The sequence below is a fragment of the Xiphophorus hellerii genome, chromosome 2 (genome assembly GCF_003331165.1).
Source record: "Xiphophorus hellerii strain 12219 chromosome 2, Xiphophorus_hellerii-4.1, whole genome shotgun sequence".
NCBI lineage: Eukaryota > Metazoa > Chordata > Actinopteri > Cyprinodontiformes > Poeciliidae > Xiphophorus > Xiphophorus hellerii.
In genome coordinates this window covers 12,963,634-12,990,671 of record NC_045673.1, presented here as the reverse complement: position 1 = coordinate 12,990,671, position 27,038 = coordinate 12,963,634, and the positions used below count along the sequence as shown (strand labels likewise).

The following is a 27,038-nucleotide window of genomic DNA, read 5'->3' as shown; positions in this document are numbered from 1 at the left end:
ATTAAGTAAAGAGACAGAAAAAAAAGCCTGAATTTACTTGCCTCTTTAGCACAAATGAACCCAACTAGTCGTGTCAAATGTGCAGCATGAATCACGCACCATTGTCCATAATTAGTTGAAGTTGCTCCTTAGCATAGACTGTTTAGTTCCCATTCACACTGTGCATTTCAGGATCTTTGGATCTTGATAGCGACTGATTTATCCCTGTTAATTGAATCAATGCAGTTTTGCCTCATTGTGTCTGTGGTGTAGGATGTAATGGATCAAATGAAAACTCTCAGATACTATCTTCATTATAGACAAAATAAATTAGTTGTATAACAAAACAGGCCTGAATGGACGGACTCACAGGGTTGTGGTATTTAAATTATGAGACCAAAGCTCGCATGCAAGATAATGTAGGGTGACATTCTCTCATTTTAGAACAAATATGTTTAGGATGCTGACTGTGAAAGATACAAATGGAGAGATGCTGTGTTTACATTAGTAGTGTTCATGGCCAGATGTGGCCTCATGATGTGTTCATTTGGGGCTGCATTGTTCTGTGGTTGAATTGTAGCATGTTGTAAATAGAGGACTAGCTGCCTTTGGTTGCTACTCTCATATCTCAGTACAATTCACTTCATAGATGATCCTATTAAATTGATGTTCTTTTAATCTTGCCAAGATACGTTTTCCAATAAGTTTTGTATGTTTTAAGGTAACATTACTCTGTTATCTTTTACTTTTCATCTGAAACATAACACAAATTGTTTGGTTGTTGGCATTTAAACAATGACATAGTGTGAAATTTTATGTTGATGACTGAAGATAAAGAAAGGAGAAAGAAAAAGGCCACAAATCCATTTTCACCTTGTTAAAGTCAGTGTTTTTGAACCATGGAATGTGTTTCTCTTTGTACAATCAAAGCTGAAACTGATAGGTGACCTCCAGCCATCTCTTAAATTTGGAAATTTTACAATCTTTGAGCTTTGAGGCACCTGACTAAGCTACTTCCTGTGGGAATATTCTGCAATGACACTGTATTTTTAAGAAAAAGTTTTGTGTGTTTATAGCAATATCATATCACAAAAATATCCCACACTTGTATTGCACATTTAATATTTTTCTTAGTACTTTGTAGACTTAGATTGCCCTGATGCAACGTTTATTATCACTACATTTCGCTTCTCTGACACGAGAGCAAGATGAGTGCAATACTGTTAAAGAGATGGAAAACTGGAGTAAGGCTTGACTGTGTCCATTATTTAAAACCTTTAAGCTTTTCCAAAGAATGCCAGAGTATGCCATGGTATGATTAAGTCTAGATAGACCTCTGTTGCTGTATATTAAAATGCAATTTTAATATACAACATTTAGGCTTTTATTATATTTCTTAAATTAACTACATAAAACAAAATATTGTTTTCTCTAAACTTACAGCATAATACACAGTGTTAAAGCAATAAATAAATACGCACACAAACTACAAGCTCTTAACATTACAGAAACATTTCAGAATCAAAATATAACATCTACATTGTTATTGTTGCCTTAATCAGATCTAAGGTACATAATTCTAAATTGAATTCAGGCTGTCCAAGCTTAGTTTTTATTGTAAAAGTATCTTACTGGAACTATAATAAAATGACCACCTGTACAGGAAGTATTCCCCTCAGGGACTTGGCATGGATAAGCTAGACATAGTATAAAGTGGATCAATGAATGTCTTAATTTAACTTTTTTTTTAACCTACCTTGTCCTCACACAGGCTGCAAGCTTTTCTGCTAGAGACAAAGATGTGCATGGTGCAAATAGTTCATCTGGCTACCACAGGCTATCCCTGATATCCAGTCAGGATCGATTTAGCATCTTTTTATTTGTCCTCGACTCTACCATATTACTGTTTTTATTGTTCAGAGGCCCCTTCCGTGTTGTCGTTTTATTCCAGGTGTTATCTTGTACTGCTCTCCCACGTCTCCTCAGTCTAGCAGTTCCAGGTTTGCAAGGTTTTAAATGCAGCGATTCAGTCGCTCTTTTTTTTAAAGGATTTGCCTTTTGTCATTTACAGTTTTGTCAGCAAGGAAACTTATGTGTTGATTCAGTTAATGCCGGCAATAGCTTGTCATTGGAGCAAATGGGCTATACTGTAGCCAGTCTACTCAACACAAGGTGTTAATGTTTAGAAAATCGTAGTGGCCAACAGGGACAGTTAAAACAGAAAATGGGTACAGTAATTAAACAAACACACAAAAATAAAAAGTACCACATTTAACTTGCCCAATATAGACCATGTTTTTTTTTTTTACATGTTGTCTATTAATATCACCACTCTATTGGTACTTTTGGATACCCCATTATATCTTAATATTACAACCCAAACCTAACATGGAGACTATCATGCTTAATTTCATATCCTTTTGCTTATAGTCTAAATCTCTGTATGTTTTTACCCAGCCTAAGAAGAAGACAAAAACCCAAAACAGTGGAAAACACTGTGAAGAATAATAGTACTGGACAGTGGCATTTCATTCAGTTTGTCAAACCTTTGTACAATTATGCACCCCATCCAGTAATATGGCGACTTAACTGTCTTTTTTTAAATGCATCCTCTAAACGATCTAGTTTTGAAGGGACCAAACACATGTTAGCAATATTAATGATCTGTGTTACTATTTCCCTTTAGGGCATTGGTTAGGAATCTGTGCTTCCCCCACATACAGGAGGCTCAGCAGTGTTAATTAGTGCATATGTCATCTGGGCGGCGACAGCCAGAGGTCTTGGGAGATTGAGACTGGGCTACAAGAGAGTCATTACACTCCATCATCTCAGCACTCCTCTGTTCTTTTACTTCACCACCATGCTTTACTCTTCTTTCTTTTCTCTTTCGATGCATCACTTTCTCCTAAAAGGCAACAACAATGCCTTGTCTCTTTCCATTGAGGCAGGATGCCATCTGTGCCTTTAGAGATACTGCAGTCATGCCCTGCTCCATGCATCATTCCTGCTTGCATAACCACAAACAGAGCCACACAAACAATCCCTCTTAATTAGTGGGGCACTTTTGGACTGTGCTTTGAATTCCAATTTGGAATGATGTAATGTGTGTTTGTTTACACTATGTCAAACTATTATATGCTTACTGGAACTTATGCATGTAGTGGACCTTTTACTTCTCCAGTCAAATATTGTTTTTAAATGCCAGTGGTAATAAACAACCAATATGTAGAATACTAAACATATTATTATCATCATCATCATCCTTATTGTTAGCAGAAGTAATACATTTCAGTTGTAGAACTTCATGTTTCATCATAGGGTACTTTTTGTAAAGTTATCAGGAGGAGTTGGCAGCAGGCTCTTGCTTTTATTGCAGGTTTTTGTCACATGCGATACCTCGCAACATCCTTCTTAGTTTATGTCACATAATTACAGTTGTGCAAAGCATTTCAGTGTGTGTTAGATAAAGAGACATTAGCACCTTTAAAGGTTAAAGCCCATTTAGCTTTAACCTTCAAATGCCCAGTGATCTGTGATAGTCGTTAGCTGAGATTTCTCTTTTTTTGAGCATATTTGAACCTCATCTTGTGTGACTTTCAATATTACAAAGTGTCCATCTGTTTATTTCACATCTTCTTTTCTGTGCATAGTCTGTGTCCACTCATCCTTAACATTAAGTTTCTAATTTAAGCAGACTGAAAGATCACAGCTTGGCATTTGATGAAAGAGTGTCAGCAGCAAATAGAGACCAAAAGAAGAAAAAAAAAGTTACACCCTAGGGTGTCTGATCTAACTCAGAGTTTGAATGAGTTTGACATGAGAGCACACTGATAAAGACACAAGGTTGCCTTGGCTGCAGTGGCTAACAAATGGGGACCTGGGCCAACACATTCACTTTGGCACCAAACGGTGATTTAGCATCTCTCAAAAACTGCAGCTTAAATGTTATGGCTTGCCACATCTGTGTGAATTTGTGAAGCACCTCACGTGACTCTCCCCACATATGCCAGCTCTTCTGTCTTGTTCTTCTGCTCTAATTTTCTCATCATAAATTAACCCCCACCACACCGCTCAGGCTTGCCTTGGCTCTTTTTTTAATCATCTTATATGATCAGCCATGCAGGTGTGTTACATTACCAAGCCAAACGATGCTTTTGTGGACACTTAGCTCACATCGCTGCAATCATATCTATAAAATGCAAATGATGCATCTAGGTGTAAATAATTATCAGTGGTGCACTTGGATTTGGAGAATGAGTATCCTTCCTGTAATGTGATCAGATCAGTTCTTAGGTTTTCTAAATAATGCCTTGGAATCCCTGGAGTCTTTAAAACAGCGTGAACAAAAGATTACTCTAGTTGGAGTGATTATGAGTGAATACTATTAAGAATTTTGCAAAGCTAATCCATTCAAAGTTCAATTTATGCACATGGAATAATGGCAGCGATACACTTTATATCTGCGTTCTGAATTAAGTATTATCCTATTTTGACCTTCAGTTGTACCTCAGTAAAATAAAACTTTCTTTATTGCAGTAATTCACAAAGTAAAATTTGGATGATTATGGCCGGCAGTCATAATCATCATCAAGACCCAACATCCATTTTTTCTTTTCCAGAAAAATCACTACGTAATTCCAAAAGAATGCTTTTTAATATCAGAAAAGTCAGACTACTGGAAAGTATGTTCTGCGCATCTTATTCGTTCAAATAAATGATTCTTGGACACAACACTCAAATTAAGTATCTGCCAGACAACTGTGATGTTGACAGTCTTCTCCTTGATTACGTAGGCTGAATTTCATGTCTCAGTTTTTTATTAGCTCATCAGAACAGCCGAAATATATAAATCTGTGTTTAATGAACAAATATGATTCTGTAATTTTTTTAACTGATATTACTTATTTTAACAATTTACATTTTAATTTATGTAGAATGCTGCTGCACAACTACCTACTGTTTAGAAAATTAGAATCAAACTAAAATACTTTTTTTACTTCGCTCAAACCAGATAATCAAATATTAAACTGCATGTATTTCTTCTTTACAACAATTCTTAAATAAAGCTAAATAAATGTTTTTCATAAGTTCCATTGAACTATCTTGTCATTTGTTTTCATTTATTTCAAGTTGTTGCATTATCACATGACTAATAACAATAATCGGAAGATTTTTAACCATAATTACCTCAGGCTGAAGTGGTCATTAACCCTGTTTAATGAGAGCAGCATCTGCTCCTCTGTTCTGGCTAATTGTGATTGCTTTACATATTTACAGTAACAGCTGATAAGATTTTGCTTCTCCCTTCAAGCCACTACCATGTTGTGTAATTACTGACTGCGGTCTGCCGCCTCTTCTTGTTGGTGTAATAGAAAAGCTTTTCGTTATGTCAAAAACCATTTTTGTTCATACAAATTTTCAGGAATGGGTTCAATAAAAGACCAGTTGATGCCAATCTGGGAAATCGAGTGCTAACTCTTCTTGTTAAAGTGTGAGGTTTGAATTCATACACCTCTCCTTTACATTTTTAAACCGAAGGCTACTTCCCTTCCCTGTTTCATAAGCATTGGCAATATTTTCATAAATCTGTTCAATCAGCTGTATCTCTTGTTTCTTAATTTGTTTAACTGGAGGCAGCCGTTACCAACCTTGAATTACTTCACAATCTTGTTTTAAATGCAACAAAAATGTATGCCTATGATCTTTAGTTGACAACTACTTTGCAGAAATAAGGTACAAAGAAATTGTCTACTGCATTTAGAAACATTTAATCTAACAATTAATACCACAAAATCTTAAAGTTGGAAGAGAGAGACACTTTAAGACTCAAATTAATTGGTTATAAGCAACACAGACTTCATATAAAAAAGGAGGAACCACTAAGGCTTAGCCTGTTAAAAACAGAAGAGGTCACAGATAGTACATCACTTTGTGCCAAACTCCATCAGATAGCCATCAATCTGTTATGAAATTACCATGCTTAATACAAAGTTGCAAAAACACAGTCATCTACAGTACTGTGAAATGATTCATGTGCTCTGAGAAAAATATTACTTTGTAAACGCAGACTGGAGATTGCCGTTGGAAGTATTTGACCTTTAAGCTTTTAGACAGCACAGCGTGAGAATGTATTACGCCCCTGGGATCAATATGACCACATGGGCTCATGAGTACCATGCAAAGAGCTGTTAAATCATTATGAAGACTGTCCTGCTGGAAATGCATGGAACGTCATGATATAAATGCTGGCTTCTTTTGTAAAACTCAGACAACAACTAATCTTAAACTCCCAAAGATTTAATTTGATTTATTAAAATCTTTAGATACAAACTTTATTCCTAATTGAAGTTTTTTGCAATTTAAAAACTTTAAAATCTTCAGAATACCAATGCTTTACATCTCTTTGATATAGAATTTTCACATGAGAAGCAGTGGATGCTAATGCTATCTTAAAATCTATCATTGTCTGTTCTCCGGTGCTCTGTGATGTCACCTGGCCCCTTGAATCAGGGACAACATTGTACATATCCACAAAACCACCACAGGAGAGATGCTAGCCATGTCTTAGTGTTTGGAGATTGGACACAAAATTAAAGACAAATTGTAGCATAAAAATCCCCGAATGTTTTAGAAGTACACATCTAATAATTTAGAAATGTGAGTTTTTATATTGCAAAAACTCTAAGCAAATACAGATGCCTTGCCTCTTTACAATGCATTTTTACTGGCAACAGAGAGTACTAAATAATGATGAATAAAAATACTTTTGTGAACAATTTATGCCCTCGTTATCAAATTAGCAAAATTTGTGCACCGTTTTCAGCCTTTTCTTTCCTGCTTGGCTCTAGTTCTATCTCAATCCAAACAAAGGGATATAGTTCTTTTTTTGTCACACTCTCATGTCAAAATAAGCTTTTACCAAACTTTTCAATTGCTTCCAAAATTTATCTCAGGTGTTCTAAAACACATTTGGAAATGCAGAAAACTATTCATTAAGGTTTTTTTAAAGAAGAAAAAAAAACTTTCCCCTTCAGAAAATAATCCTAAAAAAATTAAGTCGGCAGTTTTATTTGTTAGTTTGAGGAGCTCTAAATTCAGTAAAATAAGAACTCCATTGTCATTTCATTTAATTGATTAAATAAAAGTGATGCAAATGTACATTACTCATCTTTGGCATCTTTGTCACTGACCCCAGTTACATAAGAGCTTGCCTTCCAACTCCACTGGCTTTATAAGATGCTTGGTTTTGGATTGATTCCTGATTTCTCTAAAAAAAAAAAAAAAAAAGCCACATCAATTACTGCAAACTCTGTAGCTGAGTTGGTTTATTTATTTTATTACTCATTGCTTTGAGAAATAATTGTCTACTTTCCACCGCATTAATTTTTTTTTACTTTCATTATATCAAGTTTAGCTCTGCATTGCAGTTCCACTGCATATATGCTGAAGGGGCAAAATTCATTCACGGCATTCATTAAGACCTCTGGGGTAGTTTTAGGGAACAGCCTTGTTTTAGGTGTTTCTTAGAAACTTAAGCAAAACAATAGTATATGCCTCTTTTTAAAGTTTACTTGTACAGGGCTTTAGGAATCATTGCAGTTTCAAACAGAAATGTTGATATATTCTGCTTTGGCAGTCGCTGCACCCTGTCCTCAAGTAACTTCAGTCACTCCGTATCCATTTTCACATTGAGTTCAAAATCCTCCTGTTAACTTTCAAAGCCCTTCTAGCAGTGCTCCTCCTTCACCCTTTGTACACTCTTTTTTTAAACTCTCTCTTCTCTACATCATATAGCCATCTGTCCACCATGGGGCTCAGGTCCTTCAGATACTCTGCTCTTTGAGTCTGGATTAGATTGTCAAACCACATCATCAGACACTCATTCAAATCCATCAAAAGTCACTTGTTCAGACTTGTATACCTGACTTAGCTATCCTATATATCACTGCACAAATATTTATTTATATTTTGTAAGTTGTTGCCCAAGTAGGACGTTTGTGTTTTTAATGATGTGTTTTTATGTTGTTGAAGTAAAGCGAACCTTTACTTCAGACTCTTGAAAGGCGATTATAAATAAAAAGTTGTAGAACTTTGTATAATTTAGACACATTGAGTTAAATAAAACTTTAAAATGTTTTGTTAGTTATTTTTGATCCACCTAGTTACTCAACGTACTAGATTATTTAGATTCTCAGGACCTTTAATGACAACATCTTCATTTGAACAGGTGAAAAATCAAAGCATTTTCTTATATTTAATTTTGTACCAAATGCTTCTATTAAACAGGCAAAACTTAATTGTTTGCTAAAGCTCCTCCATCCATCTTCTGTACCTCGTCATTGTGTCTATACCCCTCACTTATAGAAGATGGGCTTAATATTGGTTTAATGCTGTGTACATGATGCAACCAGGTCAATTTGGCTTTTTGTTTCTTTTGTTTTTCTCTGAATAGATTTGTTTTTCAGTTGAATTGTTTAGGATGTCACAATGTTTTAACCAAGTTTCAAAGCTATTTTTAATGTCTAAGTCGCAAAGTCATGTTTTTTTAATATGAGTGTTTGCCTTCGACAGTCACTGTAGGTGCTGAAGGAAACAGCATTTTTCCTGGCTGACAATTTTCTGAGACTGTAATTGAATTTCTTTAAGATGCTTTAGTTTAGTTACCAGAGAGAGTAACACGGCTTGGGGATTTGCAATATGTCAGTGCAGAGCATTGTGCTGACCTCAAAGCACATGAATATTAACACTTTCATGTTTATAGCTATTTCTTTTTAAACATAATAAAATAATTAGACTTTGTCCTAGAACTGTAGTCTGTTTGTTAACCAGAAACATTTTGACTATGGAGTTTAGTCATGAAATGCAACTGAATACAGATTCTACTCAGAAAAAAGACTTGCCTAGTTGCCTCTTCCATACTCCATTGTTTCAGCCCCCAATCCATGTCCTGAGACATGGACATAGTTAAAAACCATAGCTCTTAATGAAAACAATGTGAATGCAAGTAATAGATCACCTGGTCTACGATCAACACTTGCTATGCCTCCTACAAAAATGATCACGAATTTAGTTTTCTGCTACAGAATCGTTCCTGACTTTCACATCAATACCACTTTGATCCTTTTGATAGGGGCAGTCGATGTTTCAAATAAAGCTGAAGAATTATGTGTTGTGCCATACAATGTGTGTTGGGTTTGACTTTAATACATTATATTTGATTATTTAATTCCATATATTTTATAGTGTTGAACATTTAATGCAATTAATTGCTTTTATTTTAATCATACAAAGTCCTACAAAAGAGCCTTTGTTGTGTGTTTCTGGAGTGATGGCCCAATGGGGGTTCACCTTTGCTACACTGGAAAATTATTGTTTATTTTGTTGATATTTGGTTTTAAAATATATTGGTTTTATTTGTCAATAATTAGTCAATATGTTTTGACTAATTATAAACCCTTCAATTAGTATTATTAAAAATGTTAATCAAGTCCCGCCATTAGAACTGTTATATCAGTGTTTGATCCATGCATACCTTGTGTTCTGAGTGTTTAGTTTCTCTCTCACCAGGCAGCAACCTCTGCCATCCATCCAGAAAATTGTCCTGTGTGCAGTATTTCATAGTGTTCGGTATTCTGTCAGAGGAATGAGAGCATAAAAAGGAAACGAAATGTAAAGACTCCAAGTCGGGTTACAAGCATGCAGATGAAAAATGAATATTTGATAGACCACTAGTTTTAAGAAAAGTACATCTTTATGTAATTGTCTAACATTACATACAAACTGTGAAACTGTGCCACAATTTTGTTTTAGCTTCAAGCAACAGATCAATAAATAAGTAAACAGGTGTGTGCCCCAAAAATGATATCTAGAAATGTAGAAATGCATTATTTACTTCCTACAACGTCAACAAATTGGTAAGGTGGTGCTGGCAGGGAACAAGACATAGCGATTCGAATTATTGGTGTAAAAGTTTTCAGCATATGTCAGTTGTTAATGTTATCTTGTACCTGTTAGCTGGGACAAGATAACATAGCATGCTTCCAGGAACTGAACAGTGAAGAGACACAATTATCTTTCAAGCGATGTCAATAGTGAAAGATAATTAAATCCAACTGATTACTTAAATGGGTGATTTGATGTGATTTTGTTGGATTTGAGCAAATTAAGCAGGATTTGTCATTTATAAATCTCAGTATAGCTTGAATATTGCGTTTAGTAGTGGTCTCGTTTTATCATGCTGAGTGTTTTTAAACGGATTCACAGCTGTGCACATGCTTGTTGACATCAGCATGGGGTTGTTCTGTTGTAATGTAGTGAAAAGATGTGCTTTCAGTTATTGTGTCTGGGTGAATAGGCCAGAGTTGTGATGATGACACAGACAACATTGGTAGATTTATAACTCGTGGGTTATGTTTCCTCTCTCTCTGCACCATCTGTAGTGTCAGCTCCACGATGTGGTACGAGTTGGAAAATGTGCCTAATACACAAAGCCCTTCCCCTCTTTTTATAGATGAGCCTCTTAAAACAAAGTAAAACTCAATTTTAACAGGAGATATTTTTATGATCAATGCATAAATACACTGGCAAGGCTTTAAATATAGAGAATTTATAAATTTGATGACATTTTGTGCAACACATAATAATTATGTTTTATCTGACTCCAGTTGTGATGTGGTTGCCGTTTTTCACATCTTCCCCACAGTCATCAACATCTTTGCAGTGTTTCATTTGTGACTAAAACACATCTGGTGCAATGAACGTATCCATGACACTCTAAAAAGATGTTTTGTAGATATTTGTTAAAACTGTCACTAACAGTTTAGTATGAGACAGATAATATTTGAAAAAATCAAGTTCCCCTGCCTCCCCTGTTCCTGTGCTCCCTGGAATCTGCAGAAATACATCGCTCAGTTAGAAACAACCAATCAGAACTTGTGTATGTGCTGCTCTGCTGCACCACATCTCCTTCGCCACCGTGGAGCCTGCTGGGAGTGTGCAGACTAGTAAAAATGGCCATCGATTGCAACAAATAAACAATTTTCCTGTATCGGTCAGTTGTTTTTCCACCATTAGCTGCATCAAACTGACAATCTTAAACAGTGCATACACAAGCCTGATTGACATTGCAAAGTCCTTCCTCCTGGCTCTGATTGGTTGTTTGGCAGTAGGACCACTGAGAGGAGGCAGAAGAACTTGATTTTTTTTTTTTCAGATAATCTGTCTCTTATTTTACTGCCATGACAATATAATAAGAGAGTGCTATACTCTTATTATCAAAGCAAGCATAATTAACTTCCTTAAACTCTGTTAAATTAATGATTTTTTTTCATATGTAGGCACTTATATATACTGCAGCTTAATTTCTCTAAGGGCAAGAGCGTTCTGTGAAAACCTTTTTGTTTTAGTTTTGTTTATTTTCAGTATAATAGTCACAGCTGGCATTGAAAGTGACCTTTTGTAATCTGTTTTGGATGGTCTAGTTGCACCAGTGTGAATTACTTATCATTACTAAAGGTCTAGTTATGATTCAAGCTGGTTGAGTCATAGCAAGTTCAATACGTGCCTCAAATGAAATTTATTTCATTCAGTTTTAAGTATAAACACTTTTATCACCTAACGGAAATCAGTAAATAGGAACTCTGAAATGTCTTTGATGAAAGCTGGGTAATAGTAAAAAAAAGGGTGATTAATCTTTTTTTATTTTCTTTTTCTCTTGTCTGCAGAAATGTTTGAAATTCAACGTGGATGCACCAATATGGCTGTCCAAGCAACGTATCCTGTGTACCCTCAACCAGAGCCTGAAGGATGTACTCAACTATGGCCTATTCCAGCCGGCTTACAATGGCAAGGCTGGCAAGTTTCTGGATGAGGAGAGACAGCTTAGGGAATACCCTTTCCCATCCATTGCTCCTGTACCGTACTTAGAGGTAGGTGCTGATCATGTGTATGCATGAAACATTGTGGGCCGCGAGCAGGAGAGAGCTAAGGGAAGGAGAAATAAGGGGTACACATCACTGTATTATGGATTTATCTCATGCTCCCAATCAGGACTGTCAGTTCTTAAAAGTCTCAGTTAGTTTTGTAACCCACCCATCTTTAGTTATGACTTTTAATGTTTCTGAGTTTAACTTAAATTTAAAAAATGTTTTTTTTGTCTTGTTTCCACTCAATCTGTAGCTTAAAAGCAGTTATTTAGATTTTCTTCAAAATACATCCAACTGACTGCAAGACCTTTGAAACCTTGAAAAAACGATAGATCCCCAATAATTCAACCTTCTAAATCATGTCCTTTTTCATGTATCTTATCCATAACACATACAGTGAATTTTAAGTACATAAACCACTGTTAAAATGCCAGACTTATGAAATAAAGACAAATCTAAGCTTTTCTCTCTTCAATGTGTCCTATATTCTATACAAAGAAATGGAAAAATAAGCAGATTTGATTGAGAGAAAAACTAAAGACGACACAACAACCTGGTAGCATAAGTTTGCACACTCTTAAAGTAAACCTTCAGTTTCAGCCACCAGTCCTACTTTGTCAGGAGTCTGTATATAAACTTCTAGTATCAACTGTATGAACACAAGAAGACTGGATGCTCAAACTGGATTAAAAAGGTGTGCATATTTATGGAACCAAATAGTTACAGGATTTAAATTTTTAGATAATTCCTTCTAATATTTGTTTTACAGCTGAATTGTCGAATGTATGTGTCATAATAAAGGTGGTAAACACTGACGTTATTTATACTGGACTAAGTTTTATACACTAGAAAAACATGGCATTTTATCAACTGGGCTGATAATTCATATCTGTTCTAAAAAAAGAAGCCCATCTTGTAAATAATCAATAATAGTATGTATTGTTGCAAGAAAATGTGTGTGTGTTTTTTATGTCCCACACCGGTTCACAAAGCATCCGTCCCCATGCTTGTTTGTTTGCTGCTGTCATGATGTGTCAGTCAAACTTCATAACAATAATGCTATCCTCAATGGCAGTGTGGTGTTTAGAGCAGCCTGTCATCTCTTAGAGATAATTATAGTGCTTGTCTATCACAGTTTGTGATCTGAGAAAATATCATGCACATAAAATCACTTCACAGTGTGGGCTAAAGTTGTCAGGTGGTTTTACGAGAAGTCATGTTTACTTTCAGAATTACCCCCATGTCAACAGGAGCAGAGCGTGATCAAGGAGAAAAACAAGAATCCTCAATAGACTCAATATAATTGTACTCCTTATTTTAATTAATTTTTATGGACAATTGGAAATGCTAGGAAGGAGTAAAGCTTGTCTTTTGTTGCTGCTGAAGTGCTCTGTGATAGGCAGAGCATTAGTGACACACAGGACTTATATAAATGTTCCTCTATTGTTTTATGTTTGTTGAATGGTTTGTAATTGTACTTTAAAAAGCTTGCAGTTAAGTTGAATAGGTGTGGATCTAGCAGGGCGTATATTTATATGTCCGGCACTGCTCTGCTGGAACACTGTGTGTGCCATTGATTGACCTGCATTTATACCCTCAGGCCGGGACTGTGTAGAGATGATTGACAGGTTTGGATTAGCAACTAAAAATCCTCTGTTCGCTTCTGGATTTACTATGTTGGTAAAGTTGAAATTCGTTTGTTATTGTTTTGCAATTAAACTTTGTACTAAAGTTTGCATGAGTTATAGGCTTTGGAAAAAATAATAAACAGAAATGCTGGAAAGGGCTGACAGGTGTTTACGGTGAGATATTTGTTGTGCCCAAACACATTAAAAGAGTAAAAATGTCTCTGACAGTACTTCCTGCTTCTTCACTGTTACCCTTTCTCTTTTAAGGGCTAGCTAGTGAAACAATTACATTCATTATTTTGTCTATGAAACAAGTTAAAGGTTCCTTAATTAATTTTTAATGATTTCAGTAATCTAGACAAACAAAAACATTAAACCTAAACTGTCAGATGTGTTTTGCTCTTTTGTTTCAGTTCCGCTATAAAAGACGTGTCTACACACAGACCTACATAGATGAAAAGCAGTTGTCTAAGCTTCACACTAAGGTAAGACCAAGCAGCTGCAGAGAGAAAGAATGTGGTCTCAGTAAATGGATGTTTTTTCAACCATTCTGTTCAAGATATTTTATTCTGTTAAGATGCAATATTTAAAAAATTATATACTTTTTATATGTATATATGACTTGCCTATTTATAAAGCTAATTTGTGTGTTGAATTTGTGGATATGATGTTTGGTTTGTGTACAGCAGATAGGTTGTAAAGAGTGCTTGTAACAATACATTGCATTGCCCAACGCAATTTAATACCAATGCAAATTGGTATTAAACTTTTCTCAAATTCTTCCTTATCCTTAGTCAGTTTTATGCAATTTTATCACAATAAGCAAGATTTTGATGCTCTTAAGAGACAGGATAAAAAATGTACAGAGTGTTTTACTCTGTACACGGTCTGGCGGGGTCACACTGACCCGCTGCGCTTTTACAAGATTTTTTTTTTGCGTGGTTTCGGAAACTGACGGTCTGATGGGACAACCCCATCCCACTCCTTCTTTACCCCACTGCCTCACTCTGCTAAAACCACTGGAGGATAAATGCTGATTTTCAGATATCCAGGCATTTTGCTGTACGTGAGATACATGCCTGATATATACAGATATATCAGTAACAAGTCCTCTGCTGATTTTATAAAATTTGCCTGAAATATGTTTGCCACTTAAGTCAATGTGTAAGATATAAAGTAGTACTGATGACATTTAAAATCTCAAAAACAAGTACACTCCAATTTGTTTAGCTACACTTACTTTGCTCTTTAAGATGAATCAAAGTGTTTCCTTGCTGCTTATCTGTAATTTCATTTAGATATTTGTGTCCTGAGGGATCTTGTTAAGTTTTATTTACTAACATTAATGTGCTGCTCATCAACAGCCACATAGTAAAAGCCCTTCTCTGTATTTGATAGTTCATTCATGTGTAATTGAACTAGCCCCTTGAGGCTGTGTGAACCATTAAGAGGCTTATATAAGGACAATATGTGCTCTTCCACAAAGTTCCCTGCAATTAGATACCACATATAAATGGGACAACACTGATTTTGCATTAAAAATGTGAAAAACAGAAATGTTCTTTGGTCATCGCTTCAGGAACTAAGTTGGCGAAAAACAGTGAAATCTAGAAATATATATATTTTTTCCTCCAAAAGGTAAACTCACATGGATTCATGAGATATTTCAACCATTTTTGTAATTTTGATAATTATGGCACACAGATTGGAGTACTTCAGCTTGAGAGACTCCTGAGGCATAATGGAAGGCCAGATTGCTTTGATAACGTCTTTCTGCTTATCTGCATTGTTAGTTTAGGCTTTTCTCATCTTCCTCTGAACAATACCCCATTAATTTTAAGAGTATATAATTTAAATATTTTTTTATAACAACTGATTGTCCTCCCATCACTGTAACTGCACTCAATCTGCTGAGACTGCTCCAGTCTGCTGTCGGTAGTGACTCCCAGAAATCTAATTTCTTCTGCATATTAATATAACATATGCATTTTTTTTTTAAATGAGTAAAACATGTTTTTTTTTTTTACTTTTTCATGATGTTCTCATCTTTTGAAGTCTACCTGTAGTGAGTGGAGTGATGTTTTTTGTGTTAGTTCAGATATGAACAGAGCGCAGATGGGCCAGACGGCTACAGTAATCTCTGTCTCCACATTGTAAATCTGCAGGCTTTGGTTAACAGATTCGAAGGGGTAATTTTGCCAGATACTGCTTTCGACAAAGAAAGGTGGTCAGAAAGGAAAACATAGAGCAGAACATAGACCAGCTCTTTAATTCTGTTATGAGTTTTAGACAATCTGGCAGAGTGTGAGCATAGACCTTTCTCACAGCAGACTTTTTAATTTGTCACAGTGGGAAATGCACAGATGGAATTAATAACACTAATGATGGCTTAGTTGCCTTCAGTGTCCCACTAAACCATGACTGTGAACCAGCATGCTGAAAATAAGACCTCCTCTAAGTGAAATAAAGAAATTTTCTGTGATTTGAGGTTTCAGTCGTACACTTACCCCTTTCTCTTTGGCGTTTGTATATTGTTCTCTCTCTCTGTGGATCTTTTTCAGACGTTCTACTTCATGACCGCTCGTAAAAGCTATAAACATACAGTAAAATATTGTAAAAAGCCTTGTGGATATGCAAAGCTGTGTAATTAGAGGAGAATTTGAACCCAATTTGGGCCTGAATGCATATTCATGTAGTAAGTGGGTGTGATAAGTGGAACACAGAGAAAATTTACTGCAAATGCATTAAATCTCATCAGATGGCCAGAGGAATTAGCATTGTGAATTTATCTAGTTGCTGATTTTTTTATCTGTCACAAAAACTTTGTCAGCTGGGTTTTAATCAGATATTAACCATGCTGCATATTATTCTGAAGGAAACAGTAAGCAATTCATTTCTGCATTCTGTTCTAGTTTGGATATTGCTTTTCTGTCTTGATTCACCTTGACTTTACATATTTCTGGCATATTGTCCCAGAATAAGGCTTGTTATTGTTTGTGTCAACAAGCTGAACTTTATGATATGCTTGCAGTTCCCAACGTTGCATTTGTTGTCCCATTTATATGTGATATCTCCATCTTGCATGGAATAATAACAGCATAACTTTCCCACTTTCCTCTCAGTATGTGTTCACCTATACTGGTGAATGCACACGCATGCATGTGCAAATGGGAAAAAAACCTTACTGATTTGTAATTTCTGTATAATATTATAGATTAGATCTGTTTTTATTTCTCTCTTCTTGATTTCTTGGAACGATACGTCTCTATTGTCTTTGCTGCCACCTTGTTATTTTTTGGGACAAGATAAATTGTCTTATATCAGTCCATGTAATAGCGGAATAGGAGAATAACTAAATTATCTGTCTGTGCTTCAGGTTGTGCTGTACCCATGTAAAACTTTTTGAAATTTATTTTACTCAGTCTGTGTGCCTTCTTTCGTTTAGTACACTTCCTTTGATGAGTAGTTTGTAAAACGAGTACAAGATTTTTTTAAATTTTTTTCACAATGTGGCTATTAAATCCCCATTTAATTTTCACCCAAATTATGTAAAAAATTGGATGTATTAAAAATCATCACATTTATCTTTCTACTAAGGAAACTGGATGACACAAATCTTCATTTCGGTACATCAACTGACTCTCCCCATTCATGTCTCCAGTAAAGGGCTCGACACATGGAAGGTGATGTCGGTCCCTCTCCATTCAATAGGAACTTGTGCAATGAGGTGCCAATCAATCTGACAAATTTGTGCATGTGAAATATCAAGGTTGCACATGTAGATGTGCGCACGTGTGTTTGTGATGCGACACGAGAACATTGGAAAATAATTTGTCGTTGTTGTTGCTATTGCGTGGGTTTCACCACAGGTGACCATGACTTTGGCCTTTTTCTGCTGTTTGTCACTTCCCGTGTGTTGATCCAGTAAGGATGAGTGAACTCTTGCATCATTTAACTTGCCAGGCGCATGGTCTCATACCACAGAGTGTTATTCAGGATTGTGATATTTAGATAAATAAGAGATATAAACAAATCCGTTTAAAAGTCTGTTTCTTTTTCAGTTTGATGAGATTCATATTTGCCACTCATAAAATGAGGATATGTTGTTGTATTCTGTCTACATCACCTTTACGTATTCGTGACTGGTCTGTAATTTACAATTTGAACTCGTAATACAGTTAGCTAACCAAAACAACTTCTCTTCCTCTGACTTCAAATCAGTGAAACTTTTCCTCTAACAATAATTTACTGTAAGACAGTAAAACAAATATCCTGGATGTATTGCTCCATAGATGACAAATTATTTCTAAAGTGAGTTTTATTGATAATACAAAAAAGTAGCCTTAAACTATGTAATTTCTTTCCACGTGAACCAATGCTTGTGTGAACAGTTTCTCATTTATTATCAAAACTGTGGAGCCCTGTTATTTATTTTATTTTCCAATTTTGGACTCTTGTCACCTGCAGCACTGTTGTTTCACTTAGCTGCCTTTTATTTCTGCACAATTCAGTCAAAGTCAGTCAAATAAACATAGTGTGGCAAACAAAGGAAGTCAGGAGACAGGGATTGTTTTTTAAGTCCAAACTTACTGTTTCAACTTTATTAACAGCTTCAGCAGTAACTTTGAACAGTGGCCACTAATTTTAACTGGATACTCGCTCATGGTGCCTCAGCACTGTCCACATCCATTGCCAGACAGACAGTCAGCCAAATACAGACTGGTAATCTCTGTGTTCACATGACAGTGACTGCATGTACTATAAGCCCTGCCGCTCAACACATCAACATAACAAAGAGTTCTCTAAGTCCTTGAACTAATGACCACTTCTTAGGTCACTAAAATGCTTTTTTTGTCCCAGATTTGAATATTTGATTTGGCTACAAAGGTCTGCCATGTTTCAATATAATTTACTTTTTTGTAGAAGTGAACAGTTTGGGACGCATTTTAGTTTTGTCATCAGCTTATAGAATTTAGCTGAATGTTATTTCTACACCACGCAGTGCAGCAATTCCTTTTTACCAAGTCTAGTTGCTGAAATACAAACTGGTAACTTCTGTGTGCACATAACAGTAACAGAATGCTCTAAAAGAAAGTAACATTTTGAAATATATGATGAATTTCTAAAAAATCATGAACTTTGCAACAACTGACTAGCTAAGAACTTTGGCTGATTAAAACATATTTTGGGTAATTATAAATTATTCAAAAATGACTGATAGATGAGTGATTTCCTCATTGTATATTCCTGACCAGTGAATCTGTGCTGTGCACTTCAGATAAAGGATTCAGTGGGAAACAGTGAGAAATGTTGAATGAGACAGAGACAGAAGAGCAACGAGAAAGAGATGAGTCATGCTCTCAAATATTGCTCTTGTCTAACCATTCTAGTGAGACCTGCTTCTGCCTTCTCCTTTTCTACTTTGATTTGTCAAAGAGTGAATGAGTGAGAGGTACTGAAGTGACATACACAAAATAGATCCGTTACTGTCACTAGGGGATTTCATGGAATAAGTAAATCATATATTTAGATAATATTTAGTGTTATCAACTTTCTCTCAGGTCAGTTGCAGTAGAACAAGTAAGAGGGAGAGCATCCTTTCTTTGGAGAGTCAGAATCAACAAATTCCTGTGAAGATAATAATATTTTATGTTAGCAGACTGTGTAAAAGTAGGATAAGGATTTAGATCAGCATTGATCCTGCAGACTTTGTCAAACATGGGATTCCCTGTAAATCAAATACTGAAAAAGATGGAGAACTTTGTTGCAGTTGTCATCAATCATGCATGCTTAAGATCTGCATTTCTTGCTCCAGGCTTTGGTAATATTTTACTGTGTTTATTTTAACAAACATTGGTTTTACAATGAAGGCCTGCTGTTTCCCTCTTCTTTCAGTTTTTTAAGAACATTTTATTTTTGTGCAGAAATATAATAAACAGTGAATAGTGAAAATTTCTTTTAGTCATTGCAGCAGCTGTCCTCACTGTTACATCCCACAACATGCTGTCATGTAAGTCAGAGGTGAAGCATTAGCCTACTTTGCTACCATGGTGTTTATTAGCTTCAGGGCTAAACTTTAAAAGTAGGTCATAGTTGATAGGAATTTGCCATTCATTTTTTTATCTTTGCCTGACTGAACCAGACCTAGTCACTATGTTACTGTCCTGGTTAACCATGCATGGTAACTTCATGGAAAATTTCAATAGTATGTTTTCAGGGACAACAGAGTGCATGTGTACAAGTCACTGTATTGCTAATCATGTAGGCTGGGCCTGTGAAATTGATGCCTTTCTGACTGTGTAAAAAAGCAAATTCAGCGAAGTGAAAAAAAAACTATTAGTAATATATTTGAATATGTATTCAAACTAACCCAGTGGTTAAAAAATACATTTAAAGTTCACTTTCACTTGTGTAAATTTTGAGAAATTATGTATTCATTTAATGTACCATATTATCCAGATGTCAGATGATATTTTAAGGTACAACAAATCTTCTGCCAGTATAAAGAAAGAAACAAAGATGAAGGTTATATAGGTTATATAGGCTTATGAAGCTTGCGGCAAAACAGTAATAGAGCAGGTAATAATGCACCATTTCATAATGTGGTCATGAATGCCACAAAGCACAGTGCTGAAAAAAACTGCAATTTATTTGCTGTTTTCTGAATCGTTTTGTGAAATAACACACAGATCAGTTTATTAGGTATTTCTATTTAACTCAGTTGATAATCAGCCTGTCAAATTGCATCAACTCTGTGCATTTCTGCATCTAGATGTGGTAAAAATGACTTGCTAGGGGCAGCTGGGTGTTGTAGAAGCTGATACAGGAATTATACTTTTCAATACAGCCGTCCTGGTTTTGATTCCTGACCCTGAGACCTTTGTTGCATGTCTCTCCCCCCTTTCTCTTTCTGGCAATTTCCTGTCTGGTGACTGTCAAAGAAGGCCACTAAAGAAATTTTTAAGTAATTCTTAGAAAAGAAAAGAGATGTGCTGAAGTTAAAACCAAACATTAGAATAAGCGTTTAATTTCTGATAACAGTAGATCAGAAATTGTTGATCAGTTTTAGATCTTTTAGCAAAACCACCTTCCTGACTTACAGAGTGTTGTCTGAAAAAGTGCAAGTAACCCATAACCCAATGAAGAGCAGTGGTGTGGAGGAAAATGCCTCAGAGGTTATAAGTAAATGGACAGAGTAACTTGATGTAATAGAAATGCAACAGATGATTTATTATTGACTAAAGTATGCAGAATACAATCTTTGAATGCACAACACATCCAACCTTAAAGTGTATTGGCTACAGTAGTAGAAACCTCTATGTGTGCTTCTCCTGACATCTTAAAAAAGGACAATTCACCCAACAGATCGGAAAAGAAATAGATTCATCTGGCTTGTTTCTTTGTTTTTTTATTTTTTGGCTTGATCAATTTTAGCTGTGCTATTCAGATAATAGGTAAGGTAAGATAAAATAATTTTACCTGTATAGCACATTTTTAGCAACAAAGCAGTTCAAAGTGCTTTAGAAAGAAATATAAAAAACAACAAACCAAAGGAAAGAGCAAAAAAAAAACAAAAAAACAATAGTATAAAACAACAAATTAGTTCCCCCTGTTTAAGAATAAGTAGTCCGTAATTTATAAACTAGTAGGGATTTCTCTGGATTCTTGTTCTGATAAAACTAGATGGTACTTTCTAAGTTTTTTTCTAGATTTGTAAACTAACACGAGTTTGCTCTAGGTCTTGCTCCAATGTCAAAAGTTTAATGCTAAATGGTGATCTAATGTAATAAATGAGTAGTTTCTCTCGATAAATTAATGAGTTTCTCTGGCTTCTAAGTATGTTCTAATTCCTGCTCTGGGTTGAGTGAAGTATGTAAACTAAATGTTCCTGTTCTGGTAAGTAGGTGTCTGAAGTATGGAAACATCAGCAACATCCTTATACTGCCACCACCTTACATGTATGTTGGTCAGAATTTAGAGAAAACAACATACAGGCATCGGTGGTGGTGGTACAAGGCTGTGGATGATGTTTCCACACTTTGGTCATCTTAGTTCCAACTGAGAACTGTTTTTCCGCACCCCACCTAAATATTGCTGCTGGTATTCTTCTCTTTCTCCCTACAATCTTTCATGGCTACTTTGAGCAGGATAAAAAACTATTTTACAAAGCTGAAATAATCTCAAACTGGTTCATTAAACCCTAGAGGGAGTGTATGGTACCACAGTCCCCTCCAGTCATCTAACATCATCCCAAAAATTGAAGAAGCATACTTTGAATTTTAGCTGTGACATTTCATGACTAATCTTCAAAGCCCTCCTTGCTTTCACAGCGGCATGTGTATAATCAAAAACAGAAGTATGGGAACAGTGGTTCCCAAAGTGTGGGGCGTGCCCTCTAGGGGAGGCGCCGTGCTATTGCAGGGGGGACGTGGGAAGCGGTATAGATGAAAGAAGAAGAAAAAAAATAGTTACACAAAAGTGTTTCACTAAAAAGATGGCTTGTAGTGTGTTTTGTTGCAACCTGAAGTGTGAAATAAACTTTAGTGGAGTTTGAAAACAAAATACGTGCATAGGTTTATGTCTGGTTGAACAATGTGTGTGCCCAGTTGATTTTTTTTCCTTTTTTCTCTTTTGGGGGGAATTTTAGTGTAATCCATAGGGGGTCCCAGAAAATCTTTGGGAACCACTGCAGTAGGGGATATTGTGGAAGTTCCCCCTCATGGATGTGCATATGATGTATCCATGGCAACTGTTTGATACTAGCAGAGTGGATCTGATAAAGCGGATGGTGATTGTTGGTGATAGTGATTTAAGGAAGTTGGGCAAACTTGTCTCTAAAAGAGTTAGTGACGCAGTTTGATAATGTGGCCATGGATATCATGGAGTACATTCTTGTATAAACTGCTTTATACTAAACTGTGTTTGTCTTTCAAAATTAACATAAAACTATAATGTGTTTCCTCTGGATAATAATGATCTTATTTTTCACAAGCTTAAGGAATTTGTGCAACAATGTGTAGGATTGTTTCAAGTGTGAGACAGACCAATTCATAAAAGACTTCTCAGCAGAGTAATGGCATTCCTCCTGCACTGAGCTTCTGTTGATAGCTGTTTTTATGAATGAGAAGTTATGCATTATTTTGCATTTATTAATAAAACTATATGAAGAATGTAGCTCATTGTAGATGCTATTTTGAGATTCCAGATTTCACTGAGGGTTTATTTAGCCTGAACTTATTGCAGTAAGTTATTTCAATAGTAACTAATGTGAAAGTTGAAATGGGATTTACACAAACAATTACTTTTGTATATTTACCTTTTCTTAGTTTAGTTCCTCATTCGCCATACTTTTCATTTGTTTTCTCATTTGATTGTTCTTCTCTCTTCACTGTGTTTTTCCTCCCTCCCCCTGAATCTCTCTCTCTCTCTCTTTCTAACTCTCTCTCTTTATCTCTCAGCTTGCACTCCAGCACAATCACCCTTTACCAACACTCTATCTGTCTGTGTATGAACAGGAGTCAGTGAGTGTCTCTCGCTGAGTGTCTGGGTGAGCGGCCATGTGAGTCTGCACGTGTTACTTTGACAAGACGAAAGGCGGTGAAAGAGGGGGAGGGGTGGAGGAGACGAAGAGGACAGTGGTGGAGGAAGGAGGGACTGTCCGGAGGGGTGGGGGTCTGGTTATGACCATATGGAGGATGTAGTGGCATGAAAACTGTAGCTGACCCACTGGAGTTTGCGTGTGCCGGGGGAGGGTGCCCGTGTGTGTGAGATGGGATCTGCTCTTGGAAGAAGACGACAAACTGAGAAAAAGGACAAAACTAGTGAAGAATCCAGGAAGGCCAGGCTCTATAGTAAGGTATTCTGACTGAGCTCATCATCTTCTTTATTTACTTTAGCCATTAGAAGAAGTTTAAGCACACCTCTCCCTGCCTTTTCCATACACTTTCATACTCCTGCCATTCACAGACACTTCACGGTCCATCCCTCACTACCTGCCTAAGCTTTTCCCTCTCTCTTTGGCTTTCGTTCTGTTGTTATGCTCTGCTGCATGTTGGATGTGTGAGGAACTGGTGCAGCCTTATCTAAAACCCCGACAGAATGCTAATGTTTTCCCTTGCTCTGGTTCAGCTATTCAGTGTTTGCTGCATTTTGCCCTCATATGTGAGGTTTTATCTGTTTATGTCTGTCTGGTATGTTGTGGGATCTTTAGATGGGTGTCTAGATTTGGTTAATGTGAGTGACAGTGGTTTGCTAATGTTTTTTCTTGACATGGAGGAGACAGGACCAAAATGGTTCTATGTGTGTTATTTATGTTTGCAAGTGACAGCACGGTACAGCTAAAAATGTCCATGTGTTCCTGCATTAAAATGTATTTGAATGTGTGCATAAGGCTCTAAAAGTAATGTATTGTCCTCTATTCTTTGCTGTTGAAGTTGCTTAGTATGTGCCATATTTTTTCTTTACGTTGCTGTTGATGTTTACTGATGAAATATGACTTCACAATTAGCTGCAGGATGATGGGGCTAATGCTGTGGCACAATTAGATGATTTATTAGCCCATCAAAGTTTGTATTTTATAAATAATATATAGTAAGTGTAGTTACTGAAGCATGAAAACTGTCAGTCTGTCAGTTAGAGATCAGCAGGAGTTTTCTGCCCTGCAAAATATTTGACATGAGCTACTGCTCAGCGATACCGCCTGCTTTATGTTTTCATCGCCACTTCAGGTCAATTATTGATTCTGTACATACAGAATTTATGAGCTGTTAAAAGTCTGAGATCATCTCCATGTCATTTCTGATTGTATCATTAAGTCTTACAAATTAAAAGAGTTTAAAATAAGCAGTGTACGGTACAAATTAGTATTTTAGATATTAGATTGTGACCTAATTTCATGAAAATCTCAAAGATTTATTCATGACAAATAGTTGCACTGCCCCCTATCCATCTTTGTATTGTCACTTGTCATTAATATTTCACTTAAACCGTGTGAGGTGTGTATGAAAGAGAGAGAGAGAGAGAAATGGAGGGAAGCAGTGGATTACAGAAAAGGAATTGATTCTGTTTTGTTGCAGTATAGTCTGAAACCAGGCCATGTAGAAATTATAGCTCTAGGCTGTTTAAAATACATGCAGTAAGTTCTCTCTATGTTCAGCATGCATGTATTGGGATTCTTTTCATTTTCAGATATTTCAAAATAAGTTAGTGCGGTAAAAAAAAAACACACAGACATACAGCTTTGACAACCATTAAACTAATTCTCGACCATATTTTTACTGCTTAGCTTTTACTTAAAAAATTGCTATTAGGAATATTTTTTTAAATGCAGTTTATTAATATCATTTTACAACCACCCCCCCCACTTCACAATTGGTCTCACAATCCCAGTTTTTGGGAACACTTGGGACAAACTTTGTGACATTTTGGAATTATAAATATGAGCAAACATAGATCACATGTGGAGTTTTTCTTAAGACTCCATTTAAGTTTTGTTTTTTCAACTGTCATTTCAACATCCACATGATCCCATTTGCTGAGATTAATTACATCTTCATCTTTTACAATATTTCTGCTATTGGTAATGTAGAACTTTAATTTTTCAGTGTCACCATTTGAACATAATCTAAAACAGTCACTGAGCCTGTGTGTTAAAAAATATCAGTGAGTCGATGGGTCCAAGTTCACTTCAGAAAATGCAGAAGTCATTGTTGGTTGATGAAAGATTAGAAATCAGGTCTCAAGCTAGACTCTGTGAGGGTAAAGACCAAAGAGCATGAAAATAACTTTGGGTGGATATAGACTTCAGTTCAACTAAACATGAAAGGTCTGCTACTAAATCAATCCTACTGATGTTAAAAATATCTTCAGAATTAGGAGTTTCCTATTACAGCAAAGAAAACCTGTATGTTAGATTAAAGTGTATAGTGGTCTCTGTAAACAAATCTCTGTCAGCAGCGGCTCATCCAAAATGCTGCTACTCTAGGAAAAATATGATCAGCGAGAATGAATTCAATCCTGGTTATCCATCCATTCATTACTATGCTTTTTCACCTTCCCTCTTGTTGAACCATCTGGTTTTACAGTCTTAATGTTGTAGGAGTACAGTTGATTTCACATTAGAAAAAAATACATCAAACCGACTGCAGAACAATTGTTGTGGGTAAGTCTGTATGAATAAATGATTGTTAAATCAGGTTTCATTGACAGGAAGTACAATAGAGTACTAATAATCATCAGGCTGCATGAATAAGCTACCCACACAATTCTCATCTCAGCCTGGAGTGTGCTGGCTGCCCTCTCCATCGCCTAAAGGGACATTTGCCATCAGGGTTCAAACACAAAGAACAGACTTTGTTCCTGTATTTTCAGCTTTATTTTGACTTAAGTTCTACTTGGCTAAAATCCAGCTCAACACAGATTCCTTTGGTTGTGTTTTATCCACCAGCTCTGCCCCCCCACACCGCCCCTGCTGTCTGCATCTCTGTCCTACTGTCAGTTTGAAAGCACATGACTGGGCCTGATTCAGCTTTTTCTTTCTCTAGACTCTTTGATTCTGATGACAGCATGCATTCCCTTTATCCTATCTCACTACAGTGCTTACAAACAAAAACACAACTTTTATTGTCATACCTTATGTGACAGAAGAAAACATGCTGACTCTATGTCATTGCACAACTAAAAATCCTTCAGTCAGTTTAGATCCAAAAGATGCTTATGAAATTTTTTTTTTTTTCATATTTGCATGGTTTAGCGAGTTACAGTATTTTTTACATATAAATGTGAAAATGTCTCGTGCTATCCATTTAGCGTAATTATCTGTGATAATCCATCTCGCCATCATCCATCTGTGGCCTTTGTGTGCTACTAACGGTTTTATTTGTTCATGTGTTTGGGGTGTGCTATACTATACAATAAACCTGCTCTCTCTGAATTAGTCATTGTGTTGTTGAGTGGGGAAGAGGCTGTGGCTTTATTTGGTTTTGTTCTAGCCTGTAGTCTAATTCAGAAGGCTTTGACTGTTCTGCCTGCCTAAACTGTGCTTCATCTGGAGGAATACCAGATATTACCCTGAACATCTTATTGAATTTCTTCTGAAAAGGATTTCTCCGGAGGGATCATGCTGTTACGTTCAGAGAGAGCTGCTAGGAGCCAGGCTACAGAGGTTAGACACTTACCTCGACAATAATCCACAAGGTTTGCCCTGAAAGAAAGAAATTACTGCCATGACAGAGCAGCTGCAGCATTTAGAACAACATGAAATGTAAATACTAGCAACATAGTAATTAATCTGCTTATATTTAATTGTATTAGAGTTTTAAGCTTGCAATTATATTAACTCAGAACTCTAGTTTGCTTTCTGTAGTTATACATTTACACTATTAAATTTGTTCATTACTATATGCTTTATCTTTCACATGTTGTTACTAGTTATTTGGTTAGTTAAAGCAAGCAGCCATTATCCACAGATATGATCTCTACCCTGATATATTCATGTTCTGTGAGTTAT

General features: G+C 36.1%; 1 protein-coding gene across 5 annotated transcripts in view; it reads left to right on the top strand.

Annotated features, from left to right (window-relative positions):
- shank3a (SH3 and multiple ankyrin repeat domains 3a) overlaps positions 1-27,038 on the top strand; it is a 148,126-nt gene that overhangs the window by 17,322 nt on the left and 103,766 nt on the right. For all 5 annotated transcript variants that reach the window (XR_004342026.1, XM_032584278.1, XM_032584271.1 and 2 more), the window contains exons 2-3: positions 11,703-11,906; positions 13,945-14,016. Coding sequence is in view for 4 of the 5 variants with exons in the window: in XM_032584278.1 (XP_032440169.1) it covers positions 11,703-11,906; positions 13,945-14,016 (276 nt within the window). In the remaining variant the exon portion in view is untranslated. The remainder of the gene's footprint in view (positions 1-11,702; positions 11,907-13,944; positions 14,017-27,038) is intronic.